An 18,375-nucleotide genomic window follows, 5' to 3' on the forward strand; every position below is an offset into this window, starting at 1 on the left:
AGTGAGGGTCTTAAAGGAAGAAAAAGAGGTGGAGAAGGAAGTCCAGAGCTTAGGGACTAGATAGCTGAAGGTGCATATACCAATGGTGGGGCAAAACTATTGGGGGATGTGTAAGTGCCCAGAAATGGGGGTAGTACCTGAGAAGATGGTGCCATTTGCAATGTCAGCTAGCATGGGGGCTAGAAAGGGAAGCTGGATGGCCAATAGTTTATTGCAAATGGGGTTAAAAGAGCAGGAGGAGGGTCTCATGGACAAGATGAGCTTGAGGAGGTGATGGGTGAGACAAAAAAGACATTTAAGAAAGATGCAACTTCAAGGCTTGGGCAGCAGGAGAACTTTGGGGGAAGTTTGGCTTCGTGGGAAAGGAGAAGGGACAGAATGATGCAGAGACAGCTGAATGGCTGGTCTCAATCAGTGACAAAGGTGTTCACGAACGCCTTGCATGTTGGAGGTGAGGGTGGATGGGGCACAGGAGAAAGGTTTAGGAAATGGTTAGTAGAGGAGAAGAGAAGCCGAGGTTATCTTTGGATTCACAGATGATCCCAGGGTAGTGAGCAGTTATGACAGAGAATAGGGCCTGACAGCGCTTGATGTGGTCCAAACAGATCTAGTGATGGATGGCTAAACCAGTTGTGCTCTGGATATACTCAAGTTTATGCCCCTTAGACTTGAAGGAGCAAAGAAAGAGGCTGCACTGGTGGAATGACCAGGATGGGAAAGGGTAATTGTTTTTCTGGTGAATAAAGGGCATCAAAGATAGAGGTGGGGCGTAATTGAGAAGACCAGTAGCTACAAAAGTATGGATGGAGAGTTTGTATGGAGAGTGAGATTAAGGGAGGATAGTGAACTCAATTGAGACAGGGTAAGGACAGTTGAAATCACCGAGGAGGAGGCGTTGCTTGTTACAGAGGCTGAATGAGGATAGGAGTGAGGACTTGGCCATAGGAGGCAGTAGAGAATGAGAATTTTAAAGGAGAGGCGAGAGGAATGAAACAGGCAAGGTGCTCAAAGGAGGAGAAGGTGCCAAAGAGTTGGGGGAGAGACCTAGGTGATATTTGGTGATAAGAGCCACACTGCCACCATGACAGGCAGAGAGGCTTCAAAAAGGGGCAAGGTGTCAACATAATGCATTATCCACTAACGTAATGCGTCATCATGATGCCCAAAGAACACCATATGATATAAAGGCCCATTATTAAGATTATGGTTTCCTTTAACAATTTCTTTCCCATTTTTTCTGTTCCCAACAATAGTCTTAAATTTCGCTGGCAGTACCTGCACTGTGCTTGGAACCTGGCAGGAGCCTCAGGGCAGTTGCAACTTTGGGGGAGACATATTTTCTCCCTGTGTTCAGATCAAGGTAAGAATGACAAGTTCAGATTTAAACTCACTTCAGCTTTATAAAGATCCATTATTGGAATGCAAGTAATAAAATATTTACCCCTGCTATTTAATTGTTATTAAAATGCAAAATAATTGAGATTAAAGTATTACGTTCTGTAAAGAATGTATAGAATTCTTTTTTCATTCTTTCTTGGGACATGAACTTCACTGGCAAGGCCAGCATTTGTTGCCCATTCCCAATTGCCCTTAAGAAGTTGATGACCTTCTTGAACCGTTGCAGTCCATGTGGGGTAGGTACACCTACAGTGCTGTTAGGAAGGGAGTTCCAGGTTTTTGACCCAGCGACAGTGAAGGAGTGGTGACATAATTCTAAGTCAGGGTAGTGTGTGGCTTGGAGGGGAACTTGCAGCTGGTGGTGTTCCCATACAACTGCTGCCCTTGTCCTTCTAGGTGGTAGATGTTGCGGGTTTGGAAGGTTCTTTCTAAGGAGGTATGGCGAGTTGCTGCAGTGCATCTTGTAGATAGTACACCCTTCTGCTAAACAAGCATGGTGCCAGAGGACTGGAAGACTGCTAATGTTGTACCATTATTTAAAAAGGTAGGAAGAACTAGACCAAGTCATTATAGGGCAGTCAGCCTAACCTCAATGTTGGGCAAATTATATGAAAAAATATTGTGAGAGGGTATAAATCGTCATTCAGAGAGGCATGGATTAATCAAGGACAGTCAGCATGGATTTGTTAAGGGGAGGTAGTGTCTGACGAACTTGATTGAATTTTTGAGGTGGTAACAAGGAGGGTCAGTGAGGGTAGCACATTTGGTATAGTCTATGTGGATTTTAGCAAGGCTTTTGATAAGGTCCAACGCAGTAGACTGATCAGTAAATTAAAAGCTCATGGGATCCAAGGGAAAGTTGGAAGTTGGATCCAAAATTGGCTCAGTGGCAGGAAGCAAAGGGTTATGGTCGATGGGTGTTTTTGTGACTGGAAGGGTATTTCCACTGGGGTTCCACAGGGCTCAGTACTGGGCCCCTTGCTGTTTGTGGTATATTTCAATGATAAAGACTCAAATGTAGGGGGCATGATTAAGGAGTTTGCAGATAATATGAAAATTAGCCGTGTAGGAAGAAAGCTATGAACTGCAGGAAGATATCATTGGACTGGATAGATGGGCAGAAAAGTAGCAAATGGAATTCATTCCAGAGAAGTGTGAGATAATTCATTTGGGGAGGGCAAATAAGACAAGGGGAAACACAATAAATGGTAGGATACTGAGAAGTGTAGAGGAACAGAGGGACCTTTGAGTACATGCCCACAGATCCCTAAATGTAGCAGGAAAGGTAGATAAGGTGGTTAAGAAGACATATGGGCTACTTTCCTTTCTTGGCTGAGGCATATAGTATCAGAGCAGGAAGACTATTCTCGAACTGTATAAAATACCAGTTTGACAGCAGCTAGAGTACTGCTTACAATTCTGGTCACTGCATTATAGGAAGGATGTGATCGTACTAGGGGGGAGATTTACAAGGGTTGCCAGGAATGGAGAATTTTAGCTATGAGGAAAGATTGGATAGATTCGGATTGTTTTATTTGGAACAGAGGAGGCTGAGGGGAGATTTATTTTAGGGGTGTGAAATTATGAGGAGCCTAGATAGACTGGCTAGGAAGGACCTACTTCCATTAGCAGAAAGGTCAATAACCAGGGGGCATAAATTCAAAGTAATTGAAGAAGGATTAAAGGGGAGTTGAGGAGTATTTTTTCACCCAGAGGGTGGTGGGGGTCTGAAACGGTCTGCCTGAAAGGGTGATAGAGGCAGAAACCCTCAACGCATCGATATGCACTTGAAGTGCTCTATCCTACAGGGCTACGGAGCAAGAGCTGGAAAGTGAGATTAGACTGGATTGCTCTTTTTGGCTGGCTCAAATAACTTTCTTCTGTGCCATAAATTTTCTATGATTCTATTTGAAACATTGGAAATTATGTTCGTGAGAATAGCTTTTTTTATTCTTTCAAGAGATAATGAGCGCTGTTGCATATTCCTAGATGTCCTTGAGAAGGTGGTGGTGAGCCGCCTCCTTGAACTGCTGCAGTCCATCTGGTCTAGGTACAGCCACAGTGCTGTTAGGGAGTGAGGGAGTAACTTCATTGAGGCAAAGTGATCCCAGTGCTTGTTTCCTTCCATATAAAAAATTAAATTAAAAAAAAATCTAGTTGTTCTGCAGGAATCTCTTCCCACCAACCTGCATGACTCTTCTGATGCCTCCTTCACTTCCTGGCCCCAACCGTCTCCTTTTCACCATAGGCATACAATCCCTCTACAGCTCTGTCACTGCCTGGATGGCTGAGAGCTCTCTGTTTCTTACTCGAACGGAGGCCCAACCAGTTCCCATCCACCAGCACCCTCCTCCACCAGGCTGAACATGTCCTCACATTGAACAACTTCTCCTTTAACTTCATTCATTTCTTCCAAATAAGAGGTGTTGCTATGGGTTCCCACATAGGTCCTAGCTATGCCTGCCTTTTTGTGGGGTATGTGGAACGTTCCTTGTTCCAGTCCTAGGCCTCCTCCTTCACCTATTTTTCTGGTACATTGATTATTGCATCAGTGCCATTTCCTGCTCTTGCCCTGAATTGGAAAATTTCATCAACTTTGCTTCCAATTCCTACCCTTCTCCCATGGTCCATCTCCAGCTCTTCCTTTCCCTTCCTTGATGTCTCAGTCTCCATTTCTGGAGATAGGCTATCGACTAATATTTACTGACTCCCACAGCTACCTTGATTACAATTCCTCCCATCCTGCTTCCTATTAGAACGCTATTCAATTCTCCCAGTTTCTCCATCTCCGTTGCATCTTTTCTGATGATGCAACCTTCCATACTAATTCTTCCGATGTGTCTTCCTTTTTCCTCAGCCGAGGTTTCCCCCGACTGTGGCTGACAGGGCCCTCGACTGTTTCCATTCTATTTCAAGTACTTCTGTTCTTACCCCTTCCCCTCCCTCCCAGAACTATGATGGTGTTCCCCGGGTCCTCAACTTCCACCCCACCAGCCTCAGTATTCAATGGATCATCCTGTGCCATTTCCGTCACCTCCAGCATAACACCACCACCAGACACATCTTCCCCTCGCCTCCTCTTTCAGCATTCTGTAGGGATTGTTCCCTCTGTGACACCCTGGTCCACTCACCCCTGAACACCACCACCCCTTCCGATAGCACCTTTCCATGCAAGCGCAGGAGATGCAACATCTGCTCTTTTACCCCCTCCTTTCTCACTGTCCACGGCACCAAACACTCTTTCCAGGTGAAACATCAATTTACTTGTACTTCTTTCAATTCAGTATACTGTATACTCACAAGAAATGCTGGATTCACTCAGCAGGTCTGGCAGCATCTGTGGAAAGAGAAGCAGAGTTAACGTTTCGGGTCAGTGACCCTTCTTCAGAACTGACCCGAAACGTTAACTCTGCTTCTCTTTCCACAGATGCTGCCAGACCTGCTGAGTGAATCCAGCATTTCTTGTTTTTGTTTCAGATTTCCAGCATCCGCAGTATTTTGCTTTTATTATATTACTGTATACTCACGATGTGGTCTCCTCTACATTGGGTGACCGCTTTGAGGAACACCTCCGTTCAGTCTGCAAGCATGACCCTGAGCTTCCAGCTGTTATTTTAATTCTTCACCTTGCTCTGACCTTCCTGTCCTCCTGCAGTGTTCCAGCGAAGCTCAACACAAGCCCAAGGAACAGCACCTCGTCTTTTAACTTGGCACTTTAGAGCCTTCCAGATTTAACATTAAGTTCAACAATTTTAGATCGCAACCTCTTCCCCCATTTTGTTTCCTTTTTCTTCTCTGGTTTTGTTTTTTCTCTCGTTTCTCTTTTTCTTTTCTCTTTTATTTGCTTTCGAATGGCAGCTGTTCATCATTCTGCCATTCACACCTCATCTGGACACATCATTTGTTTCTTTACTTGTCCCATTATCACGCCCTTTGGCCTTACACTATGACCCCTTTCTCATTTAATCTCTCCTGCCTTTCATCCTATCACAGACCTTTCCTTTTGTTCTTTTTTCCACCTTCTCACTTGCTTAAAACCTGTTACATCTTGAACATTTCCTAGTTCCGATGGAAGGTTATTGACCTGAAACTCAACTCTGTTTCGCTGTCCACAGATGCTGCCAGACCTGCTGAGTAATTATAGTATTTTCTGTTTTAATGTTTTGCAGGCAGCTTATCTGTGCATTGTTTGAATTAGTTTATCTGTTACTGCCCAAAAAAAAATGGGTTCTCTAATTGACCAAAGAATTTGACCCAATTAAGTGACGCCATATACAAATTAGGGTGCGTGTATAGAGGGTCAGGTATGTTGATGGCTAAATTAGTTCATTGACGCTTTCCTGTCAAATTAGAACCACAAAAACACAACCCCAATGAAAATAAGAAAATTTCCTGAAATACACAGGAACAAACAAGTTAATGCTGCAAGATTTTTTTTCCCTGTCTAATTGGAAGCTTTTTGCTCTCACCAGGTTACTGTTCACCTATCTGATGGTTCCAAAGGGATGGCTGTAATAATGGAGAATGAACAAGCTTTGGTAAACTGTCAGCAGGTGCGAAGAATGAACAATGGTCTTCAGAGTGGTGCCAAACTGAGAATGATAAAAAGAAGAAAAAAACCCCCTGAAACTTCTGGCAGCTCATTCTTCTGCCAGTAGTGTGGCAAGATAGGACTTCCATTAGCTCCAATGCTGACCCCATCCCAATTTCCAGGGTCAGCAAGTTTACACACTACTAGGCATGCAAAGCGTCTTAAGTCCCATCTGTCAATGGAGATTTTGCTCAGGCACTTAATGAGTTGCCACTGTATACTTACAAGGTATAATCACTCAGTGCTTGGAAAGGATTCAGTTTGAGTTTGGTGCTGGCCTAGTGAGCACAAAGATTAGTCACTCGGGGAAGCTTGGAGATAGTAGGGGTCCAGGTAAGTAGGGGTGGAGTCATTGAAGTCAGAGGTTGCAATCATAGCTCCTGATGTGGGAGGCATGAGGCCTGAGCTGGAATACTTGATGCCTAAACATTTTTAAAGGAGATATGAAACTAAGGGTTGAGAGAAAGGCATCTGCAACACCAAATTAGTAGCCAGAAATGGGTGGAATGGATAGGCTCAATGCCAGCTCAGTTACTACCAAGGAGAGAAAATATTGCAGATAGGGAGCAGCTATGTTATAGCCTGAGGCTTGAAATTAAGCAGTCATATGTCGGTTGGGGTCACAGATGCTCTGAAAATTGATAGAAAAAAAACCTTTAGTTTAAAATACCCAACAATTGGGTGAAAAAACAATATGGCAGATTGGCCTGGTTGATTTGTGACACTGCACCACCTAGTGGTGGGAGGCCAGCAATTATGGTGTGACAAAACACTCGGCATTTCCCATTAAGAAACATTAACATATGATTTGTATTATAAATGTTGACATAAAAAGCATGGCTTAAAAATTGTGACATAGGCAGTAAGCTTGATATGGGCAGAAAAGGAATGCCAAATTCAAAATTTATTTCTGGTAGAGTTCTTGTGTGGTTACAATGAATCAGAGGATATGCTGTTTTACAATAGAAGTGTTGCTAAGCCAATTTTATTTTTCCCCAGCAGGAAGAAGAGTGAAGAGCAGGGATGTGGTTTTACTTTTAAATAGCTTGGAAAAGGAAATAAGTTTTAAACATTAATGGAGACACAATGCTGGGAAGGGCACAGATTGTGGGCAGAGTTTTAACATTTCTTTTTAACTGTTTGCAGCAGAATTTAGAATGGGGCCATTGTTTTATTTTAAGCGGTGACATTGAAGAGCTGGGAAGAATGAGGAGTGAGATAGATGTTTCAAATAGAACCAAGGAACGCGGTACCAGATTGTGAAGCCAAACAGTGAGGAGAGGGGCCACTGGTCTGAGTTTGGCAGTGGGGAGAGGGGCCACTGGTCTGAGTTTGGCAGTGGGGAGAGGGACCAGTGTCTGAGGTTGGCAGTGGTGCGAGGGGCCACTGGTCTGAGTTTGGCAGTGGGGAGAGGGGCCACTGGTCTGAGTTTGGCAGTGGGGAGAGGGGTCACTGGTCTGAGGCTGGCAGTGGGGAGAGGGGCCACTGGTCTGAGTTTGGCAGTGGGGAGAGGGGTCACTGGTCTGGGTTTGGCAGTGGGGAGAGGGGTCACTGGTCTGAGGCTGGCAGTGGGGAGAGGGGTCACTGGTCTGAGGCTGGCAGGGGGGAAAAGGGCCAACGGCTGATGCTTTGGTTCTCTCAGGCAGCCACTCAATTAGCAGGAAGTAGGGACACAGAAGCAGGCTCAAAGTTTATTTTTCCCAGCCAGTGGGGAGTGGATGTTGTTCCCAAAGCATTTTTTTTCAGCTGGTTGGTTGAGAATGTATTTTTTTTATTCATTCATGGGATGCGGGCATCGCTGGCTATGCCAGCATTTATTGCCCATCCCTAATTACACTTGAGAAGGTGGGGGTGAGCTGCCTTCTTGAACCGCTGCAGTCCATGTGAAGTTGGTACACCCACAATGCTGTTAGGAAGGGAGTTCCAGGATTTTGACCCAGTGACAGTGAAGGAACGGCGAAATAATTCCAAGTCAGGATGGTGTGTGACTTGGAGGAGAACTTGCAGGTGGCGGTATTCCCATGCATTTGCTGCCCTTGTCCTTCTAGGTGGCAGAGGTCGTGGGTTTGGAAGGTGAAGTCGAAGGAGCCTTGGTGCATTGCTGCAGTGCATCTTGTAGATGGTACACACTGCTGCCAATATGTGTCATTGGTGAAGAGTTGAATGTTTCAGGTGGTGAATGGGGTGCCAATCAAGTGGGTTGCTTCATCCTGGATGGTGTTGAGCTTCTTGAGTGTTGTTAGAGCTGCACTCATCCAGGCAAGTGGAGAGTATTCCATCACACTCCTGACTTATGCCTTGTAGATGGTGGACAGACTTTGGGGAGTCAGGAGGTGAGTTACTAGCCACAGAATTCCTAGCCTCTGACCTGCTCTTATACAAAGAACAAAGAACAGTACAACACAGGAACAGGCCATTCGGCCCTCCAAGCCTGCGCCGGTCTTGATGCCTGCCTAAACTAAAACCTTCTGCACTTCCTGGGACCGTATCCCTCTATTCCCTTCCTATTCATGTAGTTGTCAAGATGCCTCTTAAACGTCGCTATCGTACCTGCTTCCACCACCTCCCCCGGCAGCAAGTTCCAGGCACTCACCACCCTCTGTGTAAAGAACTTGCCTTGCACATCCCCTCTAAACTTTGCCCCTCACACCTTAAACCTATGTCCCCTAGTAACTGACTCTTCCACCCTGGGAAAAAGCTTCTGACTATCCACTCTGTCCATGCCGCTCATAACTTTGTAAACCTCTATCATGTCGGCCCTCCACCTCCGTCGTTCCAGTGAAAACAATCTGAGTTTATCCACCCTCTCCTCATAGCTAATGCCCTCCAGACCAGGCAACATCCTAGTAAACCTCTTCTGTACCCTCTCCAAAGCCTCCACATCCTTCTGATAGTGTGGCGACCAGAATTGCACGCAATATTCTAAGTGTGGCCTAACTAAAGTTCTGTACAGCTGCAGCATGACTTGCCAATTTTTATACTCTATGCCCCGACCGATGAAGGCAAGCATGCCGTATGCCTTCTTGACTACCTTATCCACCTGCGTTGCCACTTTCAGTGACCTGTGGACTTGTACGCCCAGATCTCTCTGCCTGTCAATACTCCTAAGGGTTCTGCCATTTACTGTATACTTCCCACCTGCATTAGACCTTCCAAAATGCATGACCTCACATTTGTCCAGATTAAACTCCATCTGCTATTTCTCCGCCCAAGTCTCCAACCAATCTATATCCTGCTGTATCCTCTGACAATCCTCATCACTATCCGCAACTCCACCAACCTTTGTGTCGTCCGCAAACTTACAAATCAGACCAGCTACATTTTCCTCCAAATCATTTATATATACTACAAACAGCAAAGGTCCCAGCACTGATCCCTGCGGAATACCACTAGTCACAGCCCTCCATTCAGAAAAGCACCCTTCCACTGCTACCCTCTGTCTTCTATGACAGAGCCAGTTCTGTATCCATCTTGCCAGCTCACCTCTAATCCCGTGTGACTTCACCTTTTGTACCAGTCTGCCATGAGGGACCTTGTCAAAGGCTTTACTGAAGTCCATATAGATAACATCCACTGCCCTTCCTTCATCAATCATCTTCGTCACTTCCTCAAAAAACTCAATCAAATTAGTGAGACACGACCTTCACAAAACCATGCTGCCTCTCGCTAATAAGTTTGTTTGTTTCCAAATGGGAGTAAATCCTGTCCCGAAGAATCCTCTCTAATAATTTCCCTACCACTGACGTAAGGCTCACCGGCCTATAAGTTCCTGGATTACTTGCGACCCTTCTTAAACAAAGGAACAACATTGGCTATTCTCCAGTCCTCTGGGACCTCACCTGTAGCCAATGAGGATACAAAGATTTCTGTCAAGGCCCCAGCAATTTCTTCCCTTGCCTCCCTCAGTATTCTGGGGTAGATCCCATCAGGCCCTGGGGACTTATCTACCTTAATGCTTTGCAAGACGCCCAACACCTCCTCCTTTTTGATAACGACATGAGCGAGACTATCTACACTCCCTTTCCTAGGCTCATCATCCACCGAGTCCTTCTCTTTGGTGAATACTAATGCAAAGTACTCATTTAGTACCTCGCCCATTTCCTCTGGCTCCACACATAGATTCTCGCCTCTGTCCTTGAGTGGGCCAACACTTTCCCTCTTGCTCTTTATATACATATAAAAAGCCTTGGGATTTTCCTTAATCCTGTTTGCCAATGACCTTTCATGACCCCTTTTAGCCCTCCTGTAGCCACGGTATTTATATGGCCACTCCAGTTCAGTTTCTGTCCAATGGTAACCGCTAGGATGTTGATAGTGGGGGATTCAGCGATCGTAATGCCGTTGAATGTCAAGGGGAGATGGTTAGATTCTCTCTTGTTTGAGATGGTCATTGCCTGGCACTTGTGTGGCACAAATGTTACTTGTCACTTATCAGCCCAAGCCTGGATATTGTCCAGGTCTTGCTGCATTTCTATACGGACTGCTTCAGTATCTGAGGAGTCGTGAATGGTGCTGAGCATTGTGCAATCATCAGTGAACATCCCCACTTCTGACCTTCTGATTGAAGGAAGGTCATTGATGAAGCAGCTGAAGATGGTTGAGAGTAGGACACTACCCTGAGGAACTCCTGCAGTGATGTCCTGGAGCTCAGATGATTGACTTCCAACAACTACAGCCATCTTCCTTTGCGCTGGGTATGACTCCAACTAGCGGAGAGTTTTCCTTCTGATTCCCATTGACTTCAGTTTTGCTCGGGCTCCTTTGATGCTATACTCGGTCAAATGCTGCCTCGATGTCGAGAGCAGTCACTTTCACCTCACCTCTTGAGTTCAGCTCTTTTGTCCATGTTTGAACCAAGGCTGTACTGAGGTCAGGAGCTGAGTGGTCCTGGCGGAACCCAAACTGAGCATCACTGAGCAGGTTATTGCGAAGCAAGTTCCACTTGATGGCACTGTCAATTACACCTTCCATCACTTTACTGATGATTGAGAGTAGGCTGATGGGGCGGTAATTGGCTGAGTTGTCCTGCTTTTTGTGTACAGGACATACCTGGGCAATTTTCCACATTGCCAGGCAGATGCCAGTGTTGTAGCTGTACTGGAACAGCTTGGCTAGGGGTGTGGCAAGTTCTGGAGCACAGATCTTCAGTACTATTGCTGGAATATTGTCAGGGCCCATAGTCTTTGCAGTATCCAGTGCCTTCAGTCGTTTCTTGATATCACACGGAGTGAATCGAATTGGCTGAAGTCTGGTATCTGTGATGCTGGGGACTTCAGGAGGAGGTCGAGATGGATCATCAACTCGGCACTTCTGGCTGAAGATTGTTGCAAATGCTTCAGCCTCATCTTTCGCACTGTTGTGCTGGGCTCACCCATCATTGAGGATGGGAATAACAGTGGGGAAGAGGGAGAGTTAGTGGGACAGCAGTGAAGAGAAAAAGGTTAAAATATGAAAACTAGTAAATAAAATTAAATAAATAGAATGAGTTTTCTATTTCCATAGTTCATCATTGAATGCGACATGTTGGTCTTTTCTCCAATAAGCTTCCACCTCAGAACTTTGTGACTTTGCTGGTTATTGAAATGAGGGATGGAAATGGAATACTTTTCCACTTTTTGAAACCAGTATTCCTGTTCAGCGCAGACCAGATGAAAAGTAAGGCTTTCTTTGCTTACTTTCCTCAACTCGCTTTTATCCAATCTAATGAGGGCACCCCTGCAGCATCCGCCTGAATTTTCTGATTTCCACACAAGCCAGCTTAATTTTACTTAATCTGTACTTTGGTACAAATGAGCATTAGGGACGAGATTAAATCTTATCCATTTCAAGTAAGACATTTACAACCAACATGAGGGTAGATTTTGATCATAACTGCCTGGGCAGGAGACTAACCTTGGCCTCAAAGTTGAAGGGACACTGCAGTCATCGACTGTACAGCTTTGTCTTTGTATTCTACTGTTTAAGATGAATATAGTTCTTTGAGTATGAAAAGTGTAAAGCTAAATGTGAAAAGAGAGTACAATGAATCTCTTAGTGTACCAACAACCTTTTTGAGAAAAACCTTTTGAAAAGGAACTCTAATCTGGAACAATACGTAAAAACATAATGAATACAGAAAATTTACAGGTACTGTTCCTATATTAGTAATTGGTGCTGTGGATATCATATTTACAACTTTAAGTAAACGATGGCCAGTTCTTATAGATTATCTAATTCCTTTAGTGCTCTTTTACCTTTGGTCGCCATGGGGTTTTTGCTGATCGTTTAGTGGACTGTCATGGCTGGCAGGACGACTACAGCAGACCTGCTTGTGTCATGAAATATCTTCATCATTTTGGACAGGTAAAGTCTGTTAAGCAAATCCTGGTTTAAAGTAAATTATTATATGCCTGAACCCAATCATTTCTTTCTGATTGGAATTTGCGTGCAGTTGACTTTTTAGCATACTTCAGTTTTGTTTGATACTTTGTGTTGAATTTGTTGGAAATATAACCAAAAATATGTTTTCTTTCCTTTTTTCTGCAATTTTCTCCTGTCCCCACCTCCTTGCCTGAAGACATTGACTCTTTGGCATCGTACAGTGCCATGGGTGTTGCACATATTCTGGTACTATGCTCAAGTGGTCATTCTTCCTATATGAATCTAGACAGTGAAGTAATGGCAGGCGTTTTGATTTTAGGGGGATAATAACCAAACCTGATTCAGGCCTGATCAACATCTACACACCCTCACATCCAACAAGAGTCTCTGGCTAGTGATGGTGGGTATCGCCACTCAAATTTTTTCTCTCTCTCTTAATCCAGAAGCACTGAAGGCAATTGTAGGAGCCCGACTGCTTTCCTGGTTGAGAACAGAACCTGGAACTTTCCTGCTTTGTACGACCCAACTACCAACTTCCATAACGAGTTGAACCATTCCAGGAGTCTTAATTATTCCTATTGCAGAAACTTTGTAAAGTGCAACATATTTTTTTTCATTCCAGTTTGAATGAAGCCGGTTGGTGGAATAGCCGTCATCCATGTTCTAATTATCTACCAGAATTTCCTGGGACAAAGCCTTGCATGAGATGTCTTCTCCCTGCATGACTCAGGAACATAGGAACATAGTAAATAGGAGCAGGAGTAGGCCATTCAGCCCCTCATGCCTGCTCTGCCATTCAGCTAGATCATGTCTGATCTTCTACCTCAATGCCATTTTTCTGCATTATCTCAGTATCCCTTGATATCTTTAATATCTAGAAATCTATTGATCTCTGCTTGAATATATCAATGACTGAGCCTCGACAGCCTTCTGGGGTAGAAAATTCCAAAGATTCACCATCCTCTGAATGAAGAAATTCCTTCTCATCTCAGTCCTAAATGGCCTACCTCTTATTTTGAGACTGTGTCCCCAGGTTCTAGACACCCCAGCCAGGGGAAACATCCTTCCTGCATCTACCCTGTGGAGCTTGTAAGAATTTTGTATGCTTCAATAAAATCGCCTCGTATTCTTCTAAACTCTAGAGAATATAGGCCCAGTCTCCTCAATTACTCCTCATAGGACAATCCCGCCATTCCAGGTGAACTTTTGTTGCACTCCCTCTATGGCAAGTATATCCTTCCTTAGGTAACGAGAACAAAACTGTACACAATACTCCAGGTGCGGTTTCACCAAGGTTCTATACAATTGCAGCAAGACGTCTTTACTCTTGTACTCAAATACTCTTGCAATAAAGGCCAACATACCATTTGCCTTCCTAATTGCTTGCTGCATATGCATGTTAGTTTTCAGTGACTTTTGAACAAGGACAGCCAGGTCCCTTTGAACATCAATATTTGCCAATCTCTCACCATTAAAGAAATACTCAGCATTTCTGTTTTCCTACCAAAGTGGATAACTTCACATTTTTCCGTATTATATTCCATCTGCCATGTTCTTGCTCACTCACATAGCCTGTCTAAATCCCCTTGAAGCCTCGTTGCATCCTCCACACAACTCACATTCCCACCTAGTTTTGTGAAACTTGGAAATATTACATTTGGTCCCCACATCCGAATCATTGATATAGATTGTGAATAGTTGGGGTCCAAGTGCTGATTGTTGTGTTAGCCCACTAGTCACAGCCTGCCAACCTGAAGGTGACCTGTTTATTCCTACTCTCCGTTTTCTGTCCATTAACCAATTCTCTATCCATACCAGTATATTACCCCCAATCCCATGTGCTCTCATTTTGCTTACTAACCCCTTATGTGGGACCTTATCAAAAGTCTTCTGAAAATCCAAATACACCACATCCACTGGTTCCCCCTTATTTATTCTGCTAGTTACATCCTCAAAAAATTCCAACAGGTTTGTCAAACATGTGTTCCCTTTCATAAATTCCATGTTGACTCTGCCCAATATTACCATAATTTTCTAAGTGTCCAGTTATCACATCCTTTATAATATATTCTAGCATTTTCCCTACTACTGATATCAGGCTAACAGGTCTGTAGTTCCCTGTTTTCTCTCTCCTTCCTTTCTTAAATAGTGGGGTTACACTTGCTACCTTCCAATCTGCAGACCATTCCAGAATCTATAGAATTCGACATCAATATCCTCCATTCTCACATAAATCAACCTCATTGACCAAAAACGATTACGTTCAATTTATGTTATTTGTATGCCATATCCATTATCCACTGGGAAGTCCTCCCCATTCTACCAAACAATTGAAGGTTCCCTGTATAATCATGTGGCCCTGTTTTATCAGATCAGTACTGGCCTCTAAATTGCAAATAAAAACAAGAAATGCTGGAAATACTCAGCAGGTCTGGCAGCATCTGTGGAGAGAGAAGCAGAGTTAACGTTTCAGGTCAGTTACCCTTCTTCGGAACTCGCTGTCAAGTCTTGCTGGTTCTGCACTAGACTGTTAAATGACAAATGTCCACTTTCTTTTTCTTAAGGAGAAAAACAATTTAGCACGGGAGCATTTGTTAATCAGTCAGAGAATGGCACTAATGGAGCCTCTGACATGCTCATCTTCCCAGCTGAAAGAGGACATTTGTCAATGGGGTATTGGCAATTTATGTTTCATCAGGTTAAGAAGTAAAATTGAAGTTAACTTTCAATGTAGTCAAAAGTACCACCATACTGTATCTGTGATTGACGTAGTGTCCTAGTGTCCATGCTGGTACAGAACTTGAAATTAAGAATCTCATTTTGTGTTTAATATGCTGTAATCTCATACATCTTTTGATTGGTGTTGCTTGTCTCACTCCATTTTAGATAAATACCACCTTTCCGTGCTTCTACAATCCAACAAAGCCTCATGAAGTGATCAGGGAAAAGCAGGTAGGCTGGCCAGAGAGCCCCCACACACAAAATTCCAAATGTATTGATTCCACAAACACAAAATTGGCGTTTTTCCCAAAACAAAGCTCAGACAAATTCCTAACTCATTTTTAGCAGTACAGCACAGCAAAATTGTATTGGATTTCAGAGATAATTCACCTTAAAACAGATGTTTGGGAAATGTGACCATTCTCTAGCATAAGAAGCCAAAGGCACAAAATATTTTTATTGCTATGCAAACATAGAATCTATGGCCAAGGAAATGATAAAACAATAGAAGGAAATAAGAAGAAATAATGTAGGAATGATAGGAAGTTACTGTTAGCAACTGGCTGAACAAAGCAATGTGCAAGCTTTCAAAATAAACTAATGACAATCAACTATTACAGATATTGGTTATATGCATTTAACTACAGTTAAAGAAGTGGGTTTAGACTGGCAAAAGTTTATATTTTTTCTAACTGTGCTATTGTAAGGTTAATTCTTAGAAACAAATGGTCCATATTGCACAGGTTATTATAAATGAATATCTGTAAATAGTGGATCACAACGGACACGGAATACTGCTTGCACAAATAAAAGGAAAAATACGAATAAAAACTGCTAGAACATTAAATCATTGTATACATCTGTTACTAATTATTTTTCCTCAATGTTCCTTTTTTGGTATGATTGACAATCTGAATTTTACAGTTGACGCTGGGAATGGCAGTGAACTCACTATTGTGGCCATTATTGAGCCTATTCGGGTATGGAGCTGCAGGTGGCTTTGTTCTATTTGACTGCAGTAAGAGAAGGTAAAAAAACAAGACATTGTTCTTTGTAATGCAATTCCCAGAACATTGGATTAGGCACAAAATTATTGGTTTCTGTGGGGTTTCTAAGAAAATTAGTGAGACGCTTTGTTTTGGTAACCTGAAGACAAAGCAGCACCAGAAACAATCATAAATGGCTGCCCCTGATGGTGCTTGACACCTCATGTAACCATTTTTTCAGGCATTCTGAAGCCCTGGTTTAGGCCAGGATATTTAAGTCATATTTGTGACTTTGGGGTAACTAGAATTTTGAATTTTTGCATTTTCAGTTGTTTGTGTTGCGACTGAGTATAACTGGGAAGAATTCAGAGCACCAGCTATCTGCATTGGAAATGGTTCTGTCATTATAAATGTGCTATCAATGAGTTGGTAAATTATGCAGGTAGTAGTATTGGAGTCGTTTGGTCGGGTGCAGAAGTGTTCAGAAACATTCAATAACAACTGTAAAGGCAGTGACATACAGTGCACTCCTCACTATAGACATACAAAAAAAAATTCAGGCCCCGCTGAGGTTGGGAACAGAGGCAGAGGGGGGAATGAAAATAATGGTGTTGGCCGCGTTCCCATTTTTCAATGCCACTCCCAGTGCCGGCCATGTTCGCTAGGGAGGGGGGAAGGCGGGATTGTGATCCCACCCAATCCCCGATTGAAGCCAATTAAGGCACTTGCAGAACTCATTCAGGACTCTTTAAAGGGGTGGGGAGGAGGAGGGGGAGGGGGAGGGGTTGTTGAGAGTTTCATGGGGATGCATGAGATAGACCAGGTGAAAGATAATGGGTACAGAGTGGGAATTCAGTCATGGCTGTCCCAGGGGATTATCTCAGAGGCATAAAGGTTTCAACGGCACAGAGGGGGGCCCAGTCATAGGGGGACAGGTGCCCTTGGCACTGCACAGCTGGCAGGGAGAATGGGGAGTAAGCTCTCGGACACTGCAGGGGGGTTGTCACCCTCTGGCCTCATGGGGGCAGAAGAGCAGTGGGCAAGGAAGACAAGGGCAGCTAATGACAAAGAAGGCAGTACCTGGCATTGGGGGCATGTCTGTCAGATTTTGGACTCAGTGGCAGTGAGGGGCAACACTCTCCACAGGGAGGGCAAAGCCCTGGGCATCAGGAGGGCAAGGGAGAGGAATGAGACTCAGGAAGGACATACCCTCCACATAGGATCTACCACCGAAGAAGGAGCTACCTGGAGATGACCAAGACCCAGTGCCACAGGAGACTGAGACTGCCCAGGCAGATGGTCACAGATATCTGTGCCCTCCTTGCCGAAGACCTCGCACCACACAGCACTGGTTGCCATGCCCTGCCAGTAGCCTTGAACTTCTTCGCCTCTGACTTCTTCCAAGGATCACCAAGGACCTTGGTGCCATCTCACAAATAGCTACACATGATATTTCGCAGGTCACTGATGCCCTATATGCCAGAGCAGAACAATATATTCATTTCATTACAGACAAGGCCTTGCAACACAAAGGACATCGGTTTTCGCCACCATCACTGGATTCCCTCAGGTGCAGGGCATCATCAATTGCATCCGTGTGATCGGCCAGTCAGATTCATCAAGAAATCATTCCTCTCCCTCAATGTTCAGCTGGTCAGCGACCACAACAAGAGCTGCTCCATGTGTGTGCACGCTTTCCTGGCAGCTGCCATGACTCCTTCACCTTCCACCAGTCCAGCCTGCCGCTGATCTTCACTCCAATCCCAATAGTCCGTGGATGGATCCTATGGGACAAAGGATATCCCTTGAAGACATGGCTACTCACCCCTCTATGTGAGCCTAGACAAAGGCACAGAGGTGATACAACCAAACCATCTGCTCAACAGGACCAGCATTGAGCAGGCCTTCAGGCTTCTGAAGATGCGATTCTGGTGCCTGGACCTGTTGGGTGACGCTCTCCAGTATACTCCTGCAAGGGTCTTGGTCATTGTGATGATCTGCTGTGCCCTCCATAACATGGCCCTCCAGAGAGGTGTGGTGTGGACCTTGAGGACGGTGAGGTCCTGGAACCAGATAGCTCATCAGAGGAAGAGGAGGAGCAGGAGGTGAGAGAGGAGGAGGAAGTGGAGGCAGAGGAGAAGAATGCAGAACACTGAGGTGCTCTGGCAGCTCAAGGAGGTGTCTGGACATGGTGTGGGGTGCGAACATTTCATCAGGATGCCATGAATGCCAGGGATCTTCAGATGTTCCAACTGAATCCTTTTGGCCCAAGATGAAGGGCATGGGATGCAATGGACTCTGATGTAACTGTCCTAACTC

The 18,375-nt window shown here is 44.4% G+C and overlaps 1 protein-coding gene across 2 annotated transcripts in view; it reads left to right on the forward strand.

Annotated features, from left to right (window-relative positions):
- The window catches only part of LOC137380078 (uncharacterized), a 66,619-nt gene that overhangs the window by 18,278 nt on the left and 29,966 nt on the right, over nucleotides 1-18,375 (forward strand). The window contains exons 3-7 of one of the 2 annotated variants that reach the window (XM_068051682.1): nucleotides 1,254-1,360; nucleotides 5,871-5,951; nucleotides 12,212-12,331; nucleotides 15,236-15,301; nucleotides 15,995-16,098. In XM_068051682.1, coding sequence (XP_067907783.1) covers nucleotides 1,254-1,360; nucleotides 5,871-5,951; nucleotides 12,212-12,331; nucleotides 15,236-15,301; nucleotides 15,995-16,098 — 478 coding nt within the window. The remainder of the gene's footprint in view (nucleotides 1-1,253; nucleotides 1,361-5,870; nucleotides 5,952-12,211; nucleotides 12,332-15,235; nucleotides 15,302-15,994; nucleotides 16,099-18,375) is intronic. The other variant, XM_068051683.1, reaches the window with a different exon arrangement.

Source organism: Heterodontus francisci, chromosome 19 (genome assembly GCF_036365525.1).
Source record: "Heterodontus francisci isolate sHetFra1 chromosome 19, sHetFra1.hap1, whole genome shotgun sequence".
Classification (NCBI taxonomy): domain Eukaryota; kingdom Metazoa; phylum Chordata; class Chondrichthyes; order Heterodontiformes; family Heterodontidae; genus Heterodontus; species Heterodontus francisci.